Source organism: Chaetura pelagica, unplaced genomic scaffold (assembly GCF_000747805.2).
Source record: "Chaetura pelagica isolate M959 unplaced genomic scaffold, ChaPel_1.0 scaffold124, whole genome shotgun sequence".
Classification (NCBI taxonomy): domain Eukaryota; kingdom Metazoa; phylum Chordata; class Aves; order Apodiformes; family Apodidae; genus Chaetura; species Chaetura pelagica.
In genome coordinates this window covers 2,104,284-2,123,136 of record NW_009952891.1, presented here as the reverse complement: position 1 = coordinate 2,123,136, position 18,853 = coordinate 2,104,284, and the positions used below count along the sequence as shown (strand labels likewise).

Genomic DNA, 18,853 nt, shown 5'->3' with positions numbered 1-18,853 from the left:
TCCTGCTGTGCAGTATTACCATGAACTGCTATTTTGCCACAGTTTTGTTCCTAAAGTATTAGAAACTTAACAAGCCCAAAGTTATATATAAAAAATAAATCCGTTTAAATACCTTAATCAAATGATTTAGACTCCCCTGAGGTGGGAAACACTGCAGTCAAAACATGCAAGACTATAAATTGCCTCTTTCTTCATTATTTTTATCTACATAGTTATATTTATTTTGTTTGTTCTTCTAATCCTGCCTCACCTTGACTAAAACACATTGTAAATTACACAGCTAATCCATACAGACTATATCCAATTTGTTCCATATTTTATTAATAACATTTTAGTCCTTCCATCTTCTCTCTGTCTCTTTCACAATGCTCTAAATTCCTTCTTGCTTTCAGAGCACTGGTGGTGGAGCCCTCAGGTTGACAATACTTATGGCCTGTTCTAATCTGCCTCTTTGTGGTCAATGATCTGAAAACTAAAAAGTGTATAATTAGACACTGACATGTCCAAAGGAACTGTTATGGTCTATCATGTCACAGGCATTGACCCAATAGACTGTAACAGTTTTGGTCTGCTGGATTAGGAATCGATGTTTTAGTAACTCCCTAACTCCATCTTTATCCTGTCTGCTGAATACAACACACTTTAAAATGTTTAAGTCACACTTTCTTTCAATATCCTCAAAGAGGGAAGAGGCCAATATAAATTATTCAAGAGATAACTCCTACTTTAAAACTGTTAACCAATACTTCCCCCAACTCTTTTAGAGAGAAAAGCATGCATGAAAATGCAAAGGAATATGTTTATAATCACAATTATTTACTATGAATTTTTATTTTAAAGTAAGAAACTCCCAAGTTAAAACTCATGGTAGATAACCTTCGATCAAAAGAAAAACAAGGATATTGAAGCTGATATGTAGATGTCAGAATAGGTGCACTGACATATTTCTTTTTTGTTTATAAGCTTTTAATAGCTCCCACTATGTTCAAGAAGAAACTGGCAGCAAAAGTACCCAGCTTCTCTAAGCTTGGAGTACTTTAGGAAGCCAGGTATGGAAATCTAAGCTTTAGCATTCCTCTGCCTTCTCTCTCAATTTTTTCTTCACAATTTCCAGCATGGGTGTCAAAACACAATTTACAGTAATAGCCAAGCCCTTCCTTGTCTATTGAGACCCTTGAAATATTCCCTGATGTTACAGAGGAGTAGAAGCAGGGTATGAAGATTACAAGCTCTGACACAATAAAATTTTCATAGATGGTTTTTACCACCATTCTGGGCCAAGAACCCTACTGTGTTACCTCAGAGTTGAACTAGTGGAGTAGCTGTAATAGTTACATGGATTTTACATGAATACTGATATTACACACGGGTGAATCAAGCCTTCCAAGTATCAGAAATCATGTTAATTCTACCAAATGTTAGAAGAATGTATTAAAACATCAAAGCATCTAAAGTAGCTTTCTAGAGTTGGTAAGAGATTGCATTTTTATGAAAGGTAATAGTTTGCCACATTTTCCTACATTAATTAATATGACTGTGTCTCCCAAAAAAGTGAGATATCTACAATTGTTTTGAATGAACCCTGTTTCCACCATTTGAAAGTACTCTATGCAAAACTTTTTTATTTTCAGGAAAGTTCTTTGAAGTTGCTCTACATGGAACTCTGTTCATAATATTTTAAGCTCTTTTATTATATATATTTTTTCCTACTACGTCATCTTGATTTGTAATCATCCACTTTTACTGTCTAATGCCTTCACTAGGAGGCACTGTTCTAGCTAGAACATGAATCATATACTCCAGGCATTCACAAAACTGTGAGCTGAGTGATGAATATGGATTATGAAACACTAACATGATGCCAGTGATCCTCTAGTTTTCCACAGATCAGATACAGACATAAAGACATATAAGCCTAATTGGTAGATGTCCAAATCCATTACCTCTCTATAACAGCAAAGAGAATGGTTTCATTTTTATTTGCAATATTGAGGAATAAACAACCTTTAGCTACCACACAGGATAACCACAAAAAAACCCCTAGACTAATCAAACATCACCACATTAAACCTAAGTGTTTGAAGAAGTGCTAAAAATATACTATATTACTGTTGCTATAAAAGCTAAGCACCATCTTTGTATCTGGTCAAGATTCTGCATGATCCTTTGCATTCTTACAATCTGAGTAGCTCAAACCTCTCATTTCCTTAAGGTTCAACTTGTATAGCAAAATTCAAGAGGGTTTCAATGTTCCAGCTGGGATTAGAAGAGTAAAGATATCCCTATATTCTATTATTTTTCCTCTTCTAGCCTGATTACATTAGAAATTAAAACTGTATATAGAGGCTCTTTTTCCTAAGTCTTAGAAAGTCCAATAATGAAATGAAGTACTAAATTTATAATATTTATCCCCCTATAAAGTTATTTAATGGAAAATTAAATTCTGAATGAAGATGCTATTTGATTTTATATGCTCTTCAAACCTTAATTTTTAGTATGTAACAGTAGTAAGATACTCAATAAGAGAAAATGTTTTGAATAAAACTATAATGGTTTGCATTGCTCAGTTAGAAGAACTTAAGAAGTCTACACTATAAAATAAAAATCACCTCCATTTACAGAAGCTTGTATTTTATATTCTGTGTATTTCTGTTGTTCATTCTAAGTTTTCATTCTCTAACATGCATGTTTCAAATTACATCAAATGTGCACCTACTCTATTTTAGGATAATCTGACCAAATATCTCAAGTATTAAACTCAACTACTTGCCCAAAGATAACTGGAAAATATATTAATTTACATCTCTGTGACACTAGTACTTTGACAAAAATGACTACTTCACATAGGCATGTTAAAAATTTAAACCCTTAGAATATCAGGATTTTACCAGGAGTAAGATTTCAGATCTGGAAGATACAAAACTTCCATAGGAAAAAATCTCCTGTCTCAAATTTCATACAAAATCCTACGTACAATCACAGAACATGTACCACAAACTGATAGTGAAAAAAAAATAATAAAATAGATCATATTCTATACTATAAAATGTTATGTGCAAAATATTTTGGAATAGGCTTTATCTGCTTTTTAAAAGTTTAGTAAAAAAATAGTTCAGCTTCCAGTGATGAGGGATCTAATGCAGACAACAAAGAATTCAATGGGAATCTTCCCATTGTTTGTAGTGAGATTTAAATTTGACACTATTAGAAAAAGGGAATGAGATTCAGAACAAAATACCTCTGTATGTACATGTGAGTGTGCATGTGTGTGTGTATGTTTGTGGGTGGGTGATGGATGGGCAATGTGTGTATATATATGAATACACAATCATACATATATAAACACACATAGAAATCATTATTAAGTACAACAGGGTTAGCAAGCAGCACAAGTGAAATGACTCGGCCCTTCAGACAAGGCTACTTTACTATTATTGGGGTTTTAGTTTATCATACTTCCACACAGGCTTTCAGAAAGATTGCTGACAAAGTTAATATGCAAGAAAGGAACATTTTTCTTACTCCGATCAAAGATGCAATAATCAAATAATAAAACACAAACCCAATAGCCAATCCATGTGAATGTCTGCCCATAGGCTTAATTCAAGCAAGCCATTCACTGAGCTATGTGATGGATCTGTCCAGTCCAGTACAGCAGTACAGACATACTAGCAACACCAAGTGAACATGCAATGACAACATGACAATACGCCCCACTGCCATGCTTTGACTTGTTCTACATCCTAAAGAGAAAACTTTATGACTTTGCTAGTTTCTCTTGCTTCAGACTTGGATAAAAAATTAGCAACTATATTTTTATTTATCTTTTTAAAAAATGCTACATGAAAAAGCTGAATAAAATATTTATGAACATTTTACTGACAACTGATTTAGTGTCTTTTGCACGTCCTTACAATTATTTGTGCCAGACGCTCTCAGTTTAGACTTTGGCTGGCAAATCTCCAGAACAGTGAAGAACATATATATAGCCCAATAGGTCCTCTTTTATCAGATAAAAGAATCAGAAAACTTATCAGAAGTATTTTAAATACTGGAAAGTTGAACATGGTTTTTTGATCCACTTTTGCTTTAAGTACAACTTAATTTGATGATAGTTCACACAGTCTTAAAATCCAATTCTAAATCTTTTTAAGTTGTATTCTGAGGTTATATTGTTTCACAAATAAAACAAAATGTACCTGTTTGTTTTGTTGCTTTTGTTTTACAATCCTAAGAAATTACTAGAGAAATCTGCAAGGTCTAAGCCCCTTGTGAAATTGTTTTCTGAAGCACATGATTTGTCTTAAATATTTAAGGGTTTCTATGGATTGGTTTCATCAGCTTTTCTTGACACCTGACTCTCTCCTATATGTTCTTTGCCTACTTCCAGTGATATTTCCAGCTGTGACAAACAAGGATACCATTGCATTTCTTCACAATAGAGCTCTCTTACAGTGATCATTATCCATTGACTTGGTCTATTGATTCTGGAGTCCCAAATCTTTCTGTTAACCTTTATTTTTAATTTACCAAAACATGTCTCCGATCTAGAGATTTCCTCCTCCCATCTCCTGACTTAAGAAGCCTGTCAAATATGGAACATTGCCATTCATCATGTATATGAGCTGTGATCCAAAAAATAAAGCTTTTTAATTTTTAAAAAAATAATATAAAGTAGTACTTCCACAATATGTCACTGCTTCAATAGCACATACTCAGTGGCCCACACTTCATGGGCATTTTTCACTCACTTTTCTGGGCATTGTTTACACATACACAGGAAATATATTTAATGTGTAATTGAAATAAATAGAGGCTCAAATCAACAGTAAATAAGAGTACTGAATAATGAGATATGGACTCTTCCATTTTGTCAGAGGACAGCAGGTGATCAGTACATTGAGAAGATACAAGCCGCTGTGCTGAACCATATTTCAGCACTTTCAATACTGAGAATTCACAAAAGTTGCTAAATTAAATTCATTTAAAAATGAATGAAAAGTTAATCACATTAAGCAAATTGTAGTTGTGAGTAATCAGAGGTATCCATGTTTGCACATAATTTCCCACATGCAAAGAAATGTTTGAGCAGACTGTTATTTGGTTTGTACTCTATGCTAGTTTTAGGATTCTCCAATAAAGAAATTCAGTTACAGTATTTGTAATTAAGAAAATAAACCATATTCATCTGGGGGAAGCAGCTTGAATATGAGGGTTAACCACATTTAAAAAGAGAAGCTAAGTTAACAAAAATCCAAAAGATATAAAATTCATTTAAGATATTGAAAATGATGCAAGCAAAGACGGGTTACTACAATTCTAATTATACACAAAGGGTATGTGAAAATTAGACATTTTTTCAAAAAATAATTAAAGGTTGTAACAACTGCATTACTACTGATGCCACCTCAAGCTTCCTCTACATCATTTAAGAGCACTATCTTCTTAGGCAAATCCTTTGCTTTTTTTTGTCAGCATAACTCCTAGTAATGTTGACTCTCTACCCACAGCAGAACATGTGACCACCTGATGTTTTATTCTACAGCATTTGATTTGCTTTAAGAGAAGGAGCATTAATTCATAATTAAAGCACTGGAAAGTCATCTCAATCCTGTTCGGTTTATGTAATGTCTAGGTTCAGATTCATTTTTTCAATTCACAGATTCATTTTTTCACAGGAATAAACACCCTGTAAAATGATCCAGGGACACCTTAATAATATCTGGCCAAAAATGACTAAGCACAGGAGGTTATTTCTAATTCTGTCCTTTCAGTTTAGTCAGTTGTTAGAAGCAGGAATTGTTTTGCATTAGAAGCTCACAGAAAAGGAGGAGAGCTGCAACATGCTAACACACCTGTGTGGAAATGAAATGAAACTACTGAGCAGCACTTCACCTTAGTAGGTTACCCTAAGTAGAAATAGTACATTGCCAACCAAGTGCACATAGCACAGATCTACTGGATATTACTGAACCAAAATTAATAGGAAGTAACTTGCTTACCTGTCTGACACAGCATGCCTCAGCCACACATGCAAATTACTTTATTCACATAACTTTAAAAAATATATCTTCATTACCCAGAATAAGCATCGGAAAGGCAAATACGCATGCACAGCATTTTAACATTCATACCATGGTACTTTGATCTAAAAATACAGAATCCATGAACAGCACTTCGAGCTAAGAAATAGTTCACTGAAATTTCTTAAGATGTTGATTTCTTTAAGAAACAGGAACATTTAATGAATTGCTAAATTAAATTAATTAATTTAGCATTGAATGAAAATTTTCAATACATATTCAAGGTTCAGGAAATTTTCTCCATGATTCCAAGGAAAAATTATTTTTACATAATTGAGGAGTGTGACCTTACTTCTCACTGCTCTTTTGAAGCAAAATATCCATATTTATCTGTTCTTCACAATGTACATCCTCCTCTCTTTATGACTGCACACTCTTCAAGTACTTGAAAACCAGTACCGATGGCATAGATTTTATTAAGGGTAAGTTTCATGAAGAAAACACGGGCTATTCTTTCTTTTCATTACAAAATAGTGTCCACACACTGCAAAGACTTAATTTTATGCAATCTTGTTCCTACTGAAGCCAACAGCAATTTACACATTGACTTCAAAATGGGTCCCAATTTTCATCTTGCAAGAAGAGAATTTATATAACATCACTTTTAGTTTATACAGGATAAGTTTTTGCATGTTTGTCTTCAGAAGATTCTAATATTCTTTTATTCACCAAATGTGGTTTAGAATTTGAGGATAAAAATACAGAGTAAAACAATTAATATATTTATATGTATTTTTTTAGTATTTCAAAAAATCAAATGCCTGAAAAGAAAGCAAATGGAAAAAATATTGTTTTGCCTTGGATAGCTCAAGCTCAAACACAATTCATTCTCAATTTCCACTGACTAAAACAGTGTCAATGAGAATTGAGGGCACTCAATGAGTTCAGGTTCTGTATCAACAGAAATAATACTCCTAAGACAAATAATGATTTTTAGTAGCAGACCATCATGAAGCTGTACATATATTTATCTACATTGCACAAGGGTCACAGGCATTAACTGGATGATCTACAGCCTGGGAACGTGCACAGCTCATGCCTGATTCTCAATTAAGGCCTAAAAATCTCTCAATTTATGGCTATTCATGGATTATAATAAAACAGCCTGCTTAGATATCACAATTATCTGCAGAGCAACAAGACAGTTATGAGACTTCAACAAGGCAAATTTATAGAATCGTCTTCAACTTCCACTGCTCAAATATTTATTAGCAATAAATGAGGTCTTACCTGTCACTGTAGGCAGCTGCAGTGGCAGTGGCAGGCTGGGCATACCGGTAGGCAGCATAACCACCCTGAAACACAAACTCATGCTCTAACTGGATTGCTACAGCACCTTAAATAACATTCTGCAAAATTTAGCAACAACTGAAAGAGCAGTGTCATGCTGTAAGGGCAGCTCAAGGGTTAAGTACGTAGGAAATGTGTCAGTAAATTGTTAAGCAAAATTTATCTCCACAAAGTTGTTATGAATTGTCCCAAAGATCAGGAAAAGCAATGAACTGTATTGATCAAGGTAAGGGTTTTTAAGAGACAATACTGCATTCTTCCACAAATTTTCAAGGAGCAATTGTTCTTATGGATGAGATGTGTGCATGCTAATAAAACAATGCTGAACTTAAAAAGAAAAATAATACATTATTTTTTTACAAAATATGATTTATCATCTCTCCTTGATTAAACCTAGGAATTTGTGCACTCAATTAACACTTAATGTTACATAGGTTTCCAATTAATACATAAAATTATAATGAAGAAGCCAAATTCTCTTCTTCCATGAATTAACATTCAGTTGTATGTAACAGTAATTGCAGCTGTTCAATTAAGCAAACAGGACAAACAAACACACATTTGAAAGGAATTGTGTGCAGTGATGCATTGATTATCAAACTGTGAAAACAGCAGAGCTTCCTGTTCAATGGACCACGGTGTTATATCAACCATTTCAAAATGATCTCAGCATGCCAATTAACAAACAGAGGCCAGTCTCCCCAGATAACACAAACACGATTTACGTCCCAATTAGAATTCACCACCCCATAACCCTCTGGGACAGGGGACTTTTCTATTGCCTTTCCCCACCTTCCCCCACCTTAACAAAGAGTTGAATAAGAAAGTATCAGATCACTCAGCTTTGAAAAAAATTCACTCTTTCGCTAAAGGGTTTGCTTTAATGGGTGGATTGGGGTTTTTTTGGAAGGCTGCATTCACACCAGAGATTGGCTGAGGCATGGAGAACAGGCTATGATGCTGCAGCAGCAGTGCACTTCCTGCAGGAACCTGAGTGGGTTTTCTATCTTGGTTTGACAAAGAAAAAAAATCACTCTTTTCAGAAACACCATTTCAACTGTTTTACAAGTTATCTCCCCTTCTACTACTTTGCTTGGCAGAATCACTTTCACACCAACCAGGTGTAAACCACTGTTGGGCTGAAGATCTGAAGCAGCTGGGTTTTGGAAATCAATCATTTAGCTGATAATGCCACATCAGCCTAAGAATAAACAGATGTTTTACATATACCGACAGCTCATTAGAAACTCCAGGCTTTGAGCTGTCAGCTCACTTGAGGACCATTCCTTCTGACTGCTCCAAGTGCTCACACAGGGAGCAGCGTATTTACCTCCCCAGTGCTGGTCAGTCCCTGCCAGCAGCCATCGTGTCACCCCCTGGCAGAAGGAGGGGGTTGCAGGACACTAGCTGTGCTCTTGCCGCCCATGCAGCACACGCTGCCTCGCAGGGCCAGCACAGCAGCACTGAGATGAAATACTTTCTCATTTCAGATCATTTGATTTTATAAACCAATAGAAGGCTATTACTGTCAAAAATGTACACTAGGCACATATTGCTTGCAGGTATGTGCATAGAGGTAATCAGATGTCAAATAATGTCACTGAGTGCAAACTGAGCCAGGGAGCAGTGAGGCTGAGAGATGGTAATGCAAGCTGCACACTTTGTCTGGCTTCTGCTACAAGGAGAAAGGTGAGATATTATACACATTTATCTGTTCTTCCTTCTTGGTTTGTCAGTGTTAAATATAGCAACTTTATTTTTTTCTCTTTTCTTTTTCCCTACGTGCTGATAAGAGGGAGTACAAATGGTAGAAAGTGTAAAGAAAATATTAAATTTGCTTTACTGATCCAGTCCTGAGCACGTGTCAGACTGCCAGTCATTCTGCAGCATGACACCATTCTGTTCCCCACATGTAGGACCCCCTCATTGTCCTGTAGGCCATTTCTGAACTCCCCTATTTACACGAGAGCTACTTCATTTCAACCCATCTATGCCAGTGGTACAGACCTGAGAATGGGCCACCAGGAGCAGTGTCCATGTTTTGCTGTTCTTAATCAGACAAAAATGAGACAGGCTGTTCACATACTTTAAGCTTGAGGATTGTGGGCTCTTTGAGAACTGGTTTCCTTTCTCTTATTTTACTATCATTAAAAATTGGTCAGTCTGTGAAGACGGACCTTTCCTTCCTCCCTAAACATAAGACTTAAATTCCTTTTAGGCTTACATTTTTATTTGCTTTCATCAAAGACTCACTGCTGAACAATGAACCTTAACTCTGAACTTTATTAAGATTCAACAATCAGGATGACATTTGTGAGAGTCCTGAAAAGACTGAGTCTAAAGCAATAAAAATAAAAAGAGATCGAAGTTATTGAATTTGCCTGAATTCTTTGGAGAACTAAAATGCAGCACGTATTTGGTTATCAAGAAAATCAGAGTTCTCTACCACTCCATGTCATGAGTTCATCTATGTAACATAAACTCTCGGATAATTACACATATAAACATTCTTAAGCAAATTGTTTTTACAAGGTGTGGTACCAAGTTTTCTTATTCTTCTTCTTCAGTTAGCTGAGATGATTTAGCATTGTAAAAACAGAACACCTGAAGGTGCACTTCACACTGGGAATCAGGATGGGAAACTGATTCAAACCCCTGAACGCTAAACTTCTATGACAAGTTCTACTTTACAATTTTTCTCTAACTTTGAAGTTGGCTGCTATCTTAGATGAAGAATACACTAGTGATATTCACTACATATTTATCTATTGAGTGACATATTAAATATTCATCATCATGCTTTAGACTATATTGCAAAACAAAATACTGACAACAAAGTTACGTAATAATCACATAATACTTAATAATATTTTTCAGTTCCTGTTTTAGTACATTCAAACAGAGAGTACCTGACTGTTCTGCTTTAAATTATTTTGACAATTCAGCTAAAATATGAAAAAATGTCTACTGCCTTTTCTCTGCTCCCATATTTGCTACTTCCAAAGCAAGAATAAGACAATGACGTAAGAGCTTAAGTTGCCTTAATAAGTATAGTTATCAATACCCTTGCAGACAAATTACAGAAATGTATCTCATTGCTATAAAATACTGAACTGGACAGTCACAATAGTAACTGTTGTATTTCATGGGATATAAAAATATATGTGATTTTGTGATAGAATCTGGAAAATAAAATGCGACTAGTAGACTATTATAATTTATACACATAGAACCCATTTTCTCACATAATTACTTGACTATTAGCATGATTTCACGAGTCTAAACTCAGCATAATGAGGTTTTTCCATCAGTATCTCATACCTGTGGTAATTTATTGCCAAACACAGGCTCTTGCAATACTGCTCTATAAAGAAACAGAAATGTAATGATTTGAATGAGTAAGGAAAGAAGAACAAAAAGAAAGATGTAAGGAAGGAATCTAGACAAATTCTCCACAGGCAATCATTGCAATTTTCCTCTCAATGTTTTATATGTCTCTGTGGACCAGGCAAATTGGAAATGATCTGTCAACAATCAATAGCCAATTATTATAGAGAAATATTATTCAATTTTAGAAAGAAATTGCAGAATTTTTATATTAGAGATGAAAAAATGGAAATGAACAGAAAATCAAATCCATCTGAATTTTAAAATAAAGCCTATATATCTGTAGTATGAATAATTTCTGCAATGATTAGTTATACAAACATACATCTATAGATTAAAAAAAAACATGTATACATGAGTCTATCACCTCCTAAAACATCTAAATTACCTTTTGATCTCAGATGTATATACAAACAGAAGTGACCCCAAATTATGGGTACTTCTTTTCATTAGTTTTTCCTACTACTAACATGTTTAATATTCTATGTGAAAGTTGAATTATTTTTCCTCAAATTTACTTCCTTTCATTTAAGGATCTGAAAGTATATTGTTAGTACAAATGAGTCAAGGCACAAAACCTTCTCTAGTATTGAAAATTCTACCTGTCTTAGTAGCTACACCTAGAGGAATGGGATTAAAAATGGCACCAATTATACTCAGCCCTGCATAATACAGAAAGTAGAAGTAGTCCTTTCCTCCACTCATATTAAGGTTTAAACAGTATTTGTTCTGCTGGTGGAGTAAAAGTTTGTCTAGGACAGTTAAAAATAAAATATCCACCACCTCTTTGTGCTGGCTCAACTTCTGGAACAGGCCTATGGGAAAGGTTCATGTTATTTCTGCATTGTGTTCCCTGAGGCACCTGTTGCCTCAAACTCTTGGTAACATAACCTAACTGATACCACCTATGTTCATTGCAACCAAGTACAATCACCAGGACTGATCTAGCAGTTTTTTAAATGTTCACATCATAAATAGAGATCAGAGAGATGAAAAGACATTTCAGTATAGACCTCAAAACTCTTAAAAAGGTATTATGGAGCGTTCCAGCACAGCGAGCACTAGGAGAAACAATCCACTGGTGCTCAGGGATTCTTTTGCCCTTGAAAAAGTCTTTTTTCCACTTCTGTTTTTGTGAGTCACAAGAAATGGCACATCCTTCCATCTGATGAAACACAAACATCTTTAGTACTTGAAAGAAAGAGTTCAGTGCTAAATGCATATCATCACTTCCTACAGCAGAACAGTGCCTCTCAGGATATCTGATAGCATTCATAAAATCCTATCTGGTATCATGGGAACATTGTTTAGATAGTTTTATCTGCTCAGAAAAAACAAACAAACAAACAAAAAACCCAACACCCTATGTAGTTATATGTTGCTCTGGACCCTTGACAGCTTCGGGATCACCAGAGAACGGGTTCAACAGCTTTGTTGTGAACTAGAAGACTGACCAATGTGCAGGGCTAATTGATACTGCCATGGCACTGCTGGACCTGGGGGTGACAGAGTTCAGAAGGTTTTCCTGTTTCTGAGCCTTCCTACATTCTAGGTGTAGATTGAAGATTGACGTGTCCTGAGAACATTCTTTAAAAAAATAACAGATTTAAGATAAAGCAGAGCAATAGTGTAGAGCTATTATTCCAACAGCATATTTCTGTGCCTGTTTTACCATTTTTGCTTCATTTTGTGGAGTGTATTCTCTTATTTTCACAGTTGTCAGTCTTCATCTAGGAACTTCTATATTTGCTGGCAGGCAACCTTAATTCTCTTTTAATGACTTTTGCTCTTAGTGAATCAATACTTAATTTTAAAAGGTCTTCCTTACTTCCTAATAATCTCCTTTATTTTTCCTAATCAAAGGCACATTTAAAAAGGAATTCAATAGCTCAGCTATTTCAGAAGCATTATTACATTCCTTATAAAACTATATGAAATACATATTATATTGCATCTAGAATTGCGGCTGTTGATTTTTCATTTTAAACTGTACTTTCTACCTATTTTTATATTGCTGTTCTCTTCTGTTCCTCTGGATAGTATTAAGCAGCTCTGGCTATTTGCTACTCTTGGTTCACCCTGCAGTTCTTACCCCACCAGTATCTTTCTAGGCCTCCTTCCTTCCCACAAAACCTAGCCATCAAAGGCTACACTGACAGTTACTCAGGAAAAGTTTAGCATTGTCCATATTACTGTTGGTACTCAACGAATGAAATCCACTTTGATACACTTGCATATTCTGGTTTGGCCTTTCAGTAATATTAGTTTTGCTTTCTGTGGTATTTCTAAGGTTCCTTTCTCTCCAGTCTGCTATTAAAAATTACATAGTGTATTTTTTTTCTTACTTTTTTTTTTTTCACAAAGCATTTATTCTTTCATAAAGCTTCAGCTCTGCACTTAAAATGAACAGCTGAGTAGAACTATGTCATAATCAATTAGGATTTAATAAATAACTTGGTCCCCTGCAAACTAATACACTAAGAACTAATACACTGTGAATTGTAAAGTTTCTTTTGCTTTATCTCAGTTTTCTCTACCTCTCTCTCTCCTATGCAAATTGTTTTATATGCAGGAAATAAGTTGTGAAAAAAAATTAATTACAGAATATGAAGCTTTGTAAATTAAGAAAAAAAAAACCCCAAACAAATTTCCAGAAGAGTGTTCTGATGTAAAGCTAAACATTCTGATGCATTAAGACAGCTAAGACATGCAATCAGAAACACAAAGCTGTGCCTGAGTGAAAACCAGTACAGTTATTCCATTTTCTAAGGCATGTGGAAATTCCAGACAACAAAACTGTGGCCACACTAGAAATGAGTGATTTCTTTGGAAACTTTCTGATTGAAATAACTTGCCATTTGGAAACAAAATGTTTAAGTCTGTAAAGTGTAAGGCCACCTAAACATAATACTGTCAGTCATCAAAAGAGAGATTCCCTTTTTCCAACAGCAGAGGGTTCCAAAACTACAAGCTGCTACATTAACATTTAGTTCCCACCTATACTACTGGATTAAGCAATCCTGAGAGAGACATCTTGGTGCCTTTCAGAGATTTGGGTGGGGAAACTGAGCAAAATGGACGTCTCATTCTTTTGTCAGTTTTAAGAAAATTGGAAACCACACTAGAAGAAATTCCACTCTGTACCATGTATCCCATACAGCTCAGCAATGCAGCAGCAAGGTGTTTGGTGAGATTAGAACAGCACACTACACATCAGCAAGCCTTGGGCTAATGGGCAATTCTCCTGTGTTGTTAACAATACGTTACTGATAACATCACTAGGTACATAGGGAGAGAATTTTAACCCATGCTAATTTACTTTAAATATATATTTAATCTACATAAATGAATTTTCAGCCTCTTTCTACCTCCATAAGAAAAGTAAAGACTACTTCATGCATACATTCAGATTGCATTCCTCATTTATACAAAATTACTTTAAAAAAATATGTTCCACTGGAAATAGTTCTAAAAGATTGCTGATAATGAATACAAGGAATGTTTTCTAGCACTTCCTATTGAATTTTTAATATTCACACCAATTTCAACCCATCCATCTCTTCCTATCTCAAAAGAGACAGTACAACAGAATTACAAGTGGGTTAGAGAAAGTTGTCTGGTGAAATAAAGATGCTATCTGCAACTTAGGGCCAGATTGTTTTAGCAAAATAATGTGAAATGTGAAAGACTGCTGGAGTATCAGGAAAGTATTTTACATCTACACACAGGATGTTAGAGTTTATTATTTTAGAAGAGTGAAATTCAGCCTCAACCACCTGAAATGTCTTGCATACTCAGACATGAGTAGCCTCTTGGTATAAATTCAAGGCAAAAACTTCAGTACTGGTAAAAAAAAACAACTTTAAAAAAATATTATTTCAAAGATAAGTGGTTGCCAGTGAGGGGAAGTAGGCAATGGCTGATCCAGGACCATATATCCTCACTAACAAATATATCCACTTCTTGTATCATGAGCAGCCTCTACCCATTTCATTTGAGTTAACTGGATTTTTAAAGAGCAGATGGAAGTCTATTCAGATTACAGCCACATCTTAAACTTAGTATGTCATTAAGCTTGACTATCACCATGGCACTTATATATAACCAATGTTGCCTGGATTTGGGAAATTTATATTTCTCTATAAAGTATTTTCATACTTCAGATAATAATATTCAGCCTACCCGGATTTTTAAATAAGAGCTTTTGGGGACTTGCAGAAGAATGCTTCTGCTTTGTTTTTATTTTTCCTTTGAACTCCAATTTTGAAGGGAGACACCCCTCCACACATGCACACACATTTTTCACATCTTTTTGCATTCATTCAGCATTTGATTGAAGAGTTAATTCAGCTCCACTGAACAATGATAGATGTAATGAACAGAAAGGTCTTCCAATGTGAGAGATATTCTTCTCAATTCTTTCTGACAGGCAAGGGACGGTAAATAGACAAAACAGAGTCAAGCTAGGCAGCAAACTTGTAAAAAGAATGACTCTGGTAATGTACAAGGACAGCATGCACATCAATGAATACTTACATAAATGTCTGCACCATAAAATCCATCCTGGTATACAACACTGCAAGGATGCACACACAAAGAAAAACATCCATATTAGTGCATTTCCACATGCAAATGCCACCAACCCCTGCACAGCTGAGGTTAGTCTTGTCACAAGAACAGAGGGAGGGGGGAAGGAAGGCACTCTTCACATTGGTTAAGGAGGTTGGGAGTAACCATCAGAAATGAAACTCTTCCAAATACATCATCTTACAAAGTATGCCAAATGCTTAGTCAAAGCATGGCAGGATCAGAAAATAATGTAAGGTTTGTTGGGTTTTTTTAGGAACCACACAAATTTTCAGTGGGCCAATCCTACAATCAGTTTAAACACATTGACAAATGCTGTCTCTTGAGCTATGAGTTTCTTGTCCTGCAATGATGGCAGCCCTTGAAACAAAGTGGCACTTGTCACTACTTACATGGAAAACTAAATGAAGCAGAAGTTTATATTGTGAGATGAATGTGTGAAATAATTATAGTGGTGGCATTCTACCCATTGGGTCAAAGCTTAATACCTCAATGACCACAGAGGAGAATATTCCCAGGTACTGCATTGTTAGCTTGATACACATTTCCAATAGTGACAACAGGTCTGCTCAGAATGTCTTAGCATTACTCTTATTTTTTAAAGTATTAACCTTCCTCACTTTGTCATTTTACAGCTTTGTCAAATGTCCCAATGGTTCTGAGCTGCCCTGCAATTTTGGTTGGATACATTACTAATTACCTGAAAAATTGTTATATTGCTGTTAACAGTTTACCCAAAGACAGCTGCAGGTCAGCTAAGATAAATTGTCACTTTAAATAGTTCAAATTTTAGATTCTAAACCCTTGAGGATATGTGACACAGTATGACACAGATAGTTTACACGGTTGCATTAAATACAACTGGAAGTAACAACGGTGGGCTGCCAATTACAGAAATTACATAAGCCCTGCAATTTTACATTAATTTGGCAGCTCTGCAACTTCAGATGGGTATTTCCAATCTCAAAGTCGACCCAGGCTGTTTCAAGACCTAAATATGAGAACACACAATAGGGATTTTGCAACAATATTTTCCATTTGGGAATACTATTATCTGGCAATAGCAGTTATTACTATGTTGCTAGCCTAAGCTGTTTTGCAATTCCAACAGGAATTTTCATGTCAGAAATATAACTGATCTATTGAGGTCAATGACCAAAGCCCATAGGGCTGAGCTGGTATGTGTCTAAGTCAGAATCCCTTGAGAAAATCATAAATATGCATGCATGCACATAAAACACATTGATAAAACCACACTGATGATAAAAACTTGCTGCAGAATAATAATGTGTGAAAACTCAGGTCCACTTAAATCAGAGTGCCTGCCATTTGCTTCAGTAAGGTCAGACCTTTGCTCATGTGTTTCTCCATTTCTGAAGTCTGCAGAGCAAAATATGCCAAACCTCATCTACACTGGCAGCATTCAGAGAGCTTCCTGTTGGCATTGTAGTGTACCTTCATTTGGTTTTGATATTCTGATTATTTTAAAGTACTACCTGTTTTTCTTATACCCATTTGCATGTAAGAAATAAAGCCTTCTCATGGCTGTGAGGTAGAACTACACACTTGTGAACAACATGGAAGGAGCCTCATGAGATCACTTACAAATGATACAAAGCCTACTGAAGCCACAACCCCCAGTTCCTAATATCCCTCCACCACTCGTGCTGGGATAAGGTGGAAGAAATGGGAAGGAAGGAATGAAGTTGAGGCTGGGAAGAAGGGGCAGGGAGGGAGGGAAGGTGCTTTAGGTTTTTTGTTTCTAACCATCCAAGTGCAATTTAATCAGCAAGAAATGAATTTTCAATTCAAGTCCATTTTGCCCATGATGGTAACTGGTAAGCAATCTCCCTGTGTTTATCTCATCTCGAGAGCCTTTCCATCTCACTTTCTCTCCCTCTATGCTCTTGAGGAGGGGGAATGAGAGGGTGGCTGGGTGAGGGCCTGGCAGCCAGCCAAAGTCAACCCACCACAGTACATTAAAGCATACTACTTTCAATTATTATTACACATTGCTAGTCAGAAAATTATGCTTTTGAGACAGTATCTGTCAGAAAGGGGACCTTTTTTCTTCCTCCTCTTGGTGATCTATAAACACACTCTGAAAATGTCATGACTAGGGGCTGATACATTTTGAATTCCCAGGTGCAGCTGCTTGTAATCTTGGACAGGTCACTTCATTCACCTAGGCCTTCCTGGTACATATAATGCTCAGTCATGTACAAAGACTGATTTTGAATTCTGAAGATGTAGCTGCTGGATAAATATTATACCAAAGGAAGTACCCAACACTAAAATGAGATGTGAGAGCATGACTCCATCAATAAGCATGGTTAGTATTAAGATGAAGCAACAGAATCAAGCAAATGAGGATCACATTTCCAAGCAGGACAAGCACTGTGATAAGATACCAGCTGATTTCCTCCACATGGTCTTGTAATATGATAGTCATGTGAAATAGAAAACTTTCTGCTTCTTTCAAAGCTTGAGGAAAAGTAATTCTTCACATTTTCATAGATTTTTGGAGAATATTTTCTCTATTAATTGTCCTTGTCATTTTTGACTCCCGTGACTGAATCTTACCAGTGGAGTCAAATGTATTTTCTAATAGCACCCTTCATCAGGACAAAGTGCAAAACACCAAGAGCTATGTTTTGTTCTTGTGCTTTTTCTTCCTTCAGTATATAATTTTCCAAAGCGTAATGTGCTTGGCTTATCATCCCCTTTTCTCTCTCTGAAACTGTAGGCAGAAAACAGATGATAAGAGCCATCTCACCACAGCTTCTTTTACACTTAATATTAAAAAAATATGGCCTGGCAGACAGATAAATCTTGAGTTCCTTGCAAACCAACACAGGATCTGGAAATAGTCACATTGCTGAAATCCAAATTACCTCACCCAAGAACAGATGATACATTAATGAGCTACCTGAAGGCATTAAAATAACAAATTTGGGGGATTTATTGAGTTGTATTTTACAATTTTATAGTGCCGAGGAAAACTCAGAGAGAAATCTTGATTTAATAAGAAAATGTGCATCTAAATAAAATCATATGTGGCAATAATTTATCATATTATTTTTCTATAAATATGAAACTGTTCTCTCACCAACCATTATACATCTGTTTTGCATGGCTTTAGCTGCTTTATTTTTGTTTCTGTCTAATAATAATTTTTTCTAACTCTATTAAGACAAACACTTGACTAGTTTAGATTGCACCTTTATGATATCCTGGGAGGACTCCATCTGTCTTCGTTATCATTTTTCTATCCTCATCATTCAAAAGGATTGGGTTGAATAATTTATCAATGACATAAGAAGACAGTTCTTGACTGCAAAAACCTTTGTTCAGTAATTTCATAGCAGCTGAGTATATATGACCCTCAGCCATATACACAATCTGCACAAGTAACATAAATAACCTAAGGCAGCTTAAGTGCATGGACTGACTGACTCAGCATAACAAACGGGCATTACAACCATTACTGCAATAGGAATCATGGT

At 35.6% G+C, this 18,853-nt stretch overlaps 1 protein-coding gene across 2 annotated transcripts in view; it reads right to left on the bottom strand.

Moving 5' to 3' along the window:
- RBFOX1 (RNA binding protein, fox-1 homolog (C. elegans) 1) overlaps positions 1-18,853 on the bottom strand; it is a 252,679-nt gene that overhangs the window by 23,824 nt on the left and 210,002 nt on the right. For both annotated transcript variants that reach the window (XM_009995497.1, XM_009995496.1), the window contains 2 exons: positions 15,297-15,336; positions 7,314-7,378 (listed from right to left, as the gene is read on the bottom strand). In XM_009995497.1, coding sequence (XP_009993799.1) covers positions 7,314-7,378; positions 15,297-15,336 — 105 coding nt within the window. The remainder of the gene's footprint in view (positions 1-7,313; positions 7,379-15,296; positions 15,337-18,853) is intronic.